Here is an 8,538-nt window from a genome sequence, read left to right on the forward strand (position 1 = left end):
TTTTAATACTTGATGATAAAAAATTGAATCTAAAATTCTTAATGATCAAAATAATCTCACAAACTAATTCATCCCTTTTTTGAAATTGAAAACATTAAAATAAATAATACAATCCTAATTATTACATCACATTTCAATTCAATTTAATATATAGGTAAATATTCTAAATAAATCCAGCAAACTTTTAAATTTAATATACACACATTACCATAAAAAAATCCTCACAAAATCAAATACAAAATATTCTTTATTTCCATCTGGTTTTCTACCTTAAGTATAATAGATTAATCTTTTACATGAAACATCTTTGAAAGTTTAACTTTTATCATGGTCGGCTTTGTTCAGAGTGTCCGATATACTATAAAAAGTTTAGCCTTCCACTTCAATAAAATCAATATTGAAGTTGGTCATCTCTACCTAGGTAAGTATATTGAGAGTATCTCCATAAATATCGTTTAATTTGTTGTGCCATTTTCCACAGTATTAGGGAGTTTTGGAGCTGAATTAAAACGTTAACAATCGCTGGTCGAACATTATTTGTGGGAAATCTACCTGATGGTGTTAGGAAAAATGAAGTTGAAACCCTATTTGATAAGTACGGACATATTGTTGATATTAAAATTCCTAGGAAACCACCGAGCTTTTTCTTTGTTACGTTTGAAGATGCTCGCGATGCAGAGGATGCTATTCGTTACTGTGATGGCTATAAATATGATGGCAGACGATTGCGAGTTGAGCGTGCACGTAGTGATCGAGGCGGATTTTCATCTCCTGATTCTTACGCCAAGTACCCAAACCGAAGTAGAGGCCGCAGCAGGAGCCAAAATCGAGGCAGGAGCTTAAGCCCCAGCAGAGGCCGCGGCAGGAGCCAAAATCGAGGCAGGAGCTTAAGCCCCAGCAGAGGCCGCGGCAGGAGCCAAAATCGATGCGGGAACATAAGCCCCAGCAGGGGCAGAAGTCCAAACAGCAGATACCGCAGCCGCAGCAGGAGCAGAAGTCGCAGCAGCTACCGAAATTGGAGAGCAAGCCGTAGTAGAAGCCCAAACAGAATCAGGAACCAAGCCGAAGCCGAAGCCCCATCCCCATTTGCAGTACCAGCAGAAGCATCAGGCCCAGCAACTCTTCAATTCATGGATCACCGTCCCTAGCAGTAAAACCTGAACCAACAAATAACTGAGAATAACGTGACAGGAGAACAATAATATTTGACAATATTCCAGGCCACTACTATGCAGCCAAGCAGTGGAATATATGGTTTTTGTTTTGGAGAACAGTAATATTTCACAATATTCTAGGCCACTACTATGCAGCGAAGCAGTGGAATATAGGATTTTTGTTTTGATGTTTTTCTTATTTATCTCTTAGAGGACACCAATTTTATTTTGCCACCAAGCAGTGGAATATAGGGTTTTTGTTTTGATGTCTTTCTTATTTATCTTTGATAGGGCACCATTTTTTCTTAATAGTTTTGATATTGAGAAAGCTATATTTTAGTAGGAAAATAGGTGAAATGTTTACCTGAAAAGTTAAACATATTAATAATTACAACATACAATAATAAAGATAGACACTTCAATCATTACAATGCAGTTTACGAAAAACTTTTATTAACCTAAAGTTAAATTTATTCCTAATTGATAGTGTGCTAATGAGCTTCTTATCAACATGATGTTTTTTTAGAATAAAACAGATTAATTGATTTGTAAACTGTCATGTCACTATAGATGCTGTCATGTCACTATAGATTTGATAATATAAATCAAAATGTGAAACTTGTGACCTATTAGGCTATAAAGGTCCCTTTTACTAAAAATATAGTAAATAACAAAGATGAACTTAAAACAACTGAAATATGTAGGGAATAACAATAAAAAGAAAATAGAAAAAGATAATAACAATAAAATCACTAAGCCATTTTATTACATCGTGAAAAATGAGTACATCAAAGAAGTGATGAAGGAACCTCGGCTTCCCAAGAAAGAAGGACAAAACCTTAAAATATCTATCCAACCCAATAAGTGTATGACTCAGATTTATGACATACATGACCCGGTAAATGATTTGCAACTAACTACTAGATGTAATTGATGATATATGGATTGAATAATGCTTGGATCAACTTGAAACTCCACCCACAGACTCCCTGCCAAAAACCCATAAAAACCCTAATATGATTTGCTCAATTTCCTCTGGTTCCACATCTAAGAAACATAGTCTTTGGTACAGTAAATGAATAAAACAACCTAAGATGGAGAAAATGAACTATGGTATGAAGACTCCGATTGGTTTGAAATTTGGTGTGCGACATCCTCGCAGAAAAACCCAAAATATTAACCCATAAAGGGTTTGGACCGAAACCTAAGAGAGAGAAACCCCTGCAACTGGTGCGAATTTCCCAACTAGCCATTTGGTTTGAAACTCTACTATAAATGTTCCAAAATTGACGAATTAAAAACTCCATAATCCTCTGATAATTTTCCACAAAATTCTCTCAACCCCCAAGCCCTAAGGAGATCATATTCTACTCAACAAAATAGGCTATGTAAGCTTCCTCTATGGAGACACATGCACTTCTAGGAAGAGAGAAATTCAACCTTCAAATATGGTCCAATCAACTGCTAAAATCTCCACCAAAATTCTAACTTCTAGATGTTGAAGTAATTCCTAGAAAATCTCCCCCACAAGCTCCGCTACAAAATCTATGAGTGGCCAAATTAACCGATGCCTCACATATAGGAAATGCACACTACTAGGAACTGACTAAATTGAAGCTTAAGTGAAGCCCTGTGATGGACCCCTCTGATTTTATAGCTAGGGAGGCAATGAAATTTCTTCGAAACCAGGTTGGATTATACTTGAAATCCTTATGCTCAATGTCACTCCAAACCCTTGCGCTAATCAACTCATAAGAAATCCATTTATAAAATTAAAATTGGCAAGAATGAAGTCACATTCCCTTTTCTCCCCCTTATATAATTTATCTTCACCTTTCTCCCTTAGTTTCTTTTATTTCTTAAGTGAGTCACTAAAGTGGGTTTTCCTTTTAATTAGTTAGTGAGATTTTCTTAAGACCCCCTTGGTGCATTGAATCATCTGGTAACCCATGACCCTTGCTGAACTATACTCCCAACCATGGATATCTCTAGATGCCTAGCCCACTCCATTGAGTACAAAATCAGTACCTCTCACCACTGAACGCCATGAGAGAGATCAAATGTAAGAACACATGTACATGTCACAACTCCACCATGTGAATGTTGTGCTTCACACAATTCATGTCACATTGTCCCGCTAGTGAGGTCAACACATAAGATATGTCTAGGTAACTCTACCTCTTTCTATCCAATGTGCATAGGTAACCTAACAATACTTCAAGCTCCATCTATGTATGTATGAAAAAGGGTTTCTCTAACACTCTAAAATATACGACTCTCGCTACTTCATTAGGGATTTCAATTGTTCCCCAATGTGAGTCGACTTCACCAATGACTTGGCACAAACTGCCCTCATGTCCTCCAGTTCACCATTCTATTGTAATATGGTTTCTTGGTCTGTCTTGGCCTTCTTCTTCATTGTTGGAAGGATGGATTTATGCTATTGAATCTATTGTTGGTGAAAATTCTCTAAAAACCCTGTCATCATTCTGGATACCTTTGTGCCTAATGGAACCTTACTAATAGATATCCCTATTGGTACATGCCCTACTCGCTCTACCATTGTCTTAACTGATCCATCAATGGGATCTCTAATGCTGGTGGCTCCTAAGTCACACTAGGTAGATCTAATTATTTTTCACAATCACTCATGTTATCTACCTCATGCTAAACGTCGTCATTAGGCTCGCTATCAGAAAACACCTCAACAGAGTGGACCTTGCCCTTAGTGTACTTGTTCCCTAGGTTCCATGCATCCTCACATGTGAAGCAAATTTTCCTTCTCCAAAGCTCCCTTCTAGTCTCATCGTCTAACTATCCTATCCTATCCACTCCTTTTGACGAGGTTTGGTGTCCTTTCTATCAAATCTCTCAATGAGTCTTTATGTGAACTTTGTGTATGATGTCATGCCTACATGAACCAAAGTGACCAACCCATGATACCACCATTCATGTGTATCTCTAACCAAATGTAAGGAAACATACTTTATAGCATCCACCTCTCAAGGGGTTTAGCTCGAGGTATGTGTCCAACTTTTGCACCCACTCTTTGGCAAAGCTCCTGACTAAACCATCAAAGCTAGGGAGGGTTATATTCCCCATTGTCTTCTGTATGTCTTGATTTGATTGAATTCCCTTATATGGTGTAAATGGCTCCACCCCTATTGCATGCACACCTCTAGGGTCTGCCATAAAAAGGAGGACGTCTTTGTCCTGTCATCTTACTGCTACTCAAATGGACCAACATTTCTATAATTTCTCATTCTTCCTAAGTGTTATGAAACTAGCCCAGCCCACAAAAAGATAGAAAATATAGATCAACGCCTTATAAATAAGCGAGGGGGCCACCTCCTTTACATTACACAAATGAACAATTCTTGGATGATACAAATTCCAAAACCTCGTTTCTATATATAGGAGTCTAAGGGGTCACAATATAACCAAAGTCGACCTAACGATAATAATATAAGGGCACAAAAATAACAATAGTGGGATTCTATGGGGGACAATAATAATAATATGGGGACAATAGGGGCACAACAATAACAATAAGGGATACAACGACAATAGTAATGAGGGAATCACTAGTATTCTAGGACCTAACATGCCCCTCTCCCTCAAAAAAGTGTTGTCCTCAATGCTTCAATAGTTCTGGATGCTTCTATATAAAATTCTCATCCTCCCATGTGGAATATTCGAGGGGTAAATTTTTCCATTTGATGAGATACTATGAAATTGTGGATTTAAGACCTCTGTGGTACATTATTTTCGAATTAGTCACCGGAGATTCCACAGTAAGAACATTTTTCTGCCAACGTTTCAAATCCCAACTCGGATCGATCATCATGACAACTTGAATGCTTTGATAGAAGAAGAGCAGTTTTTAGGGTTTAAATAGAAATGAGGAGAGAAAAGAGGGGAAGGTCGGCTCTCAATTTTTTGAGAAGTCGGCTGCCTCTTGATTTAATTGATTCATTTAATTAATTTTATTTTTTTTGAAATGAATATAATTATTTTAATTATAATTATTAATATAATAATTAATTATATTAATATAATAATTAATTCTATTAATATAATAATTAATTATTTTAATTATTATTAGTTTAAAAATTAATTACTAATTAAAATTAATTATTAATTATTATTATTATTAATACAAATTAATTATTATTAATTAATATATTTATATTAAAATTAATAGAAAAGATTATAATTACATTAATTATTGCAATAATATAATAATTAGTGATTAGTAATACCTATAATACCAAAACATTGATATATATTTTAAAATAATAGATATGATTATAATTATTATAATAACTATTATTAATGTAATAATTAATTTTATTAATTATTATTATTAATATAATAAATAAATAATTATTAAAATATAATACTTAATTAATTATATTAATATAAATTTGATAATTAATTATATTAATTATTATTGATTAATATTAAATTTTTTTAATTATTTGAGAATAGATATTTAAGATTATTATTATTACATTAAAATAGATATAATTTTTTATAATCAGAAATTAATAAGGTGATTAAATTAAATATCTAATTAATTAATATTGTAAAGTTAAATGTAGAATTATTATTATTATTATTATTATTATTATTATTATTATTATACTGATATCGGGTTAATTTTTCTGATTAGGGGAAACCAGCTTCCATTAATCTCCATGCCATTGTCTCTGTTGAGATTATGCGGGTGTTTGAAAATCTCAAGAGCTTCTCTAATCTTTCGATTATGGTGTTGCTCTTCCTTAGCGAAAATGGAGGAGTTTTCCAAGAAGACATGGTGCTTAGTTTTTGACGAATGTTCTGCGAGGGCGGAAGAACGAGACCTTTCATTTTTAATATCAGCTCCATGTTCTTTGAGTCTGGTCTACAGAGAGCAGCCTATTTCACCAATGTAGCTTTTTCCACATGAGCAATCGATCTTATAAACCCCTTTAAGTTGTTGTTTATCAATATTATCCTTAACCGATCTCATACTTTGCCTCATAGTTCCAGGGGCTGAGAATTGCGTGCTTATGTTTTTCCTTCTTAGGACTTTCACAATCTTATCTATAACTCCATGAATGTAAGGAAGAAAAACCCTACCCCCCTCAGGTTGATCTCGGGCTCTAGGTTCATGAGATAACAACCTTTTCTCGGCTTTCTGAATTGCTTTTTTAATCTCATTTTCTTTCTAGCCTAAACCTTTAAAGGTTGAGACTAAATGCCTCTTTTCTTCATCCAGATGATCAACATCAGAAATTCGAAGGGCCCTGATAGCAAGAGTGTTTAGAACACCAAGCTTCTGGGCCGGATGATGGTGGGAGTCAGCGTGGAGGTAGTTCTTTGTATGGGTGGACTTTCTGAAGACTTTGTGCCCTATGGAGCCATCATCTTTTCTCATGATGAGGATGTCTAAGAAAGGAATGCTCATGTTTTCTTCAAGCTCCATAGTGAATTTTATTTCTGAGGAGATGGAATTTAGGTGAATAAAGAACTTGTCAAGCTCTGCTTTACCATGAGTCCATTTTATATTAGTATCATCGACGAATCGCTTCCACCATCCTGGTTTCAAAGGGTACGAATCGAGGGCCTTCTTTTCAAAATATTCCATGTAAAGGTTGGCCACGACCGGTGAAAGGGGGGATCCCATTGCCACTCCAGTTGTTTGCTCATAAAATGTTCCTTGGAAGGTGAAAACTGTTGATCGCAAGCAGATTTCAGCCAATCTTGCAGTCCCTGGATCAGAAACCTCTTTTATAACTTGAATGGCTTCTTCAAGAGGAATCTTGGTGAATAGGGACACAACGTCAAAGCTAACAAGGAGGTCTCCACGCTCTAATTTCTCATTCTTAATGAGATTCACAAAGTCATGGGAGTCCTTGATGAACGAATCAATGTTTCCGACAAGGGGCCTGAGGATTTTTGCAACGTATTTAGCGAGCTCATAGGTTGGGGATCCAATTGTATTGACAATTGGTCTGAGAGGGACTCCTTCTTTATGGATCTTGGGTAGCCCATAAATCCTAAGGATGCATTCACTAGAGGGAATTAATTTCTTCTTTAATTTATCATCAAGGTTGGATTCCAAAATTGCCTTTTTCACCTCTTTCATAATCTTGGGGATCGGGTTCTTGCTCAGTTTCTTATAACTACAACAATTGAGGTGTTCGTTCATTTTGCATATATAATCTTCTTTATCCAGAATCACTGCTGCTCCTCCTTTATCTGCCTTGAGAACCACATTTTTTTCATTGTTACGTAGGGATTTGAAGGCCTTCTGTTCTGCTTTACTCAAATTGCTCTTGGGAACCTTGGCCTTTCTCATAATAAGGGAGCACTCTTGCCTTAATGCTTCCTTATCTTCCAAGGGAAGGTTGTAAATCCCATCTTCTATATTACAAATCATTTTCTCAACAGGAAGATTTTTTGGGGCAACAACAAATCCAAGGCCTTTTCTGAGGACATTAATGACCTCGGGTTCTAAACCTTGGGAAGATAAATTTACAACTTTTCTATTTAGCTTTGATCCGGATGGGTTGACCAAGGAATCAGACTGAAAGGGCGCCATTAAATTTCAATTCATTGTATCTGAGTATCTGCCCACCGAATCTAGGTTAATTTGTTCGATGATTACAGCCTGGGGCTCAAACTGATTCTGCGCCATGGTGTTAAAGTCTTTATCAGTGAAACCAGCCGTAATATATGAGCTTCTGCCCACCGCATTCAAGTATGAGATCGGTTAAGGATAATATTGATAAACAACAACTTAAAGGGGTTTATAAGATCGATTGCTGATGTGGAAAAAGCTACATTGGTGAAACAGGCCGTTCTCTGCAGTCCAGACTCAAAGAACATGGAGCTGATATTAAAAATGAAAGGTCTCGTTCTTCCGCCCTCGCAGAACATTCGTCAAAAACTAAGCACCATGTCTTCTTGGAAAACGCCTCCATTATCGCTAAGGAAGAGCAACACCATAAGAGAAAGATCAGAGAAGCTCTTGAGATTTTCAAACACCCACATAATCTCAACAGAGACAATGGCATGGAGATTAGTGGAAGTTGGTTTCCCCTAATCGGAAAAATTAACCTGATATGAGTATAATAATAATAATAATAATAATAATAATAATAATAATAATAGCAATAATAATAATAATTCTACATTTAACTTTACAATATTAATTAATTAGATATTTAATTTAATCACCTTATTAATTTCTGATTATAAAAATTTATATCTATTTTAATATAATAATAATAATCTTAAATATCTATTCTCAAATAATTAAAAAAATTTAATATTAATCAATATTAATTAATATTAATTAATATAATTAATTATCAAATTTATATTAATATAATTA

The 8,538-nt window shown here is 35.1% G+C and overlaps 1 protein-coding gene across 1 annotated transcript; it reads right to left on the minus strand.

The window, feature by feature from the left end:
- Positions 1-1,514: 1,514 nt before the first annotated feature.
- LOC149255339 (uncharacterized) lies at positions 1,515-7,743 on the minus strand. The gene is made up of 2 exons (XM_089455013.1): positions 6,755-7,743; positions 1,515-1,518 (listed from the first exon to the last, which is right to left on the minus strand). Exons 1-2 carry the CDS (start codon positions 7,741-7,743, stop codon positions 1,515-1,517), a joined length of 993 nt encoding a protein of 330 aa, XP_089311139.1.
- Between the last annotated feature and the right edge of the window lie 795 nt (positions 7,744-8,538).

Source organism: Pinus tabuliformis, chromosome 7 (assembly GCF_031772625.1).
Source record: "Pinus tabuliformis cultivar Carrire ecotype Pingquan chromosome 7, CPIR1, whole genome shotgun sequence".
In the NCBI taxonomy this organism is placed as follows: Eukaryota; Viridiplantae; Streptophyta; class Pinopsida; order Pinales; family Pinaceae; genus Pinus; species Pinus tabuliformis.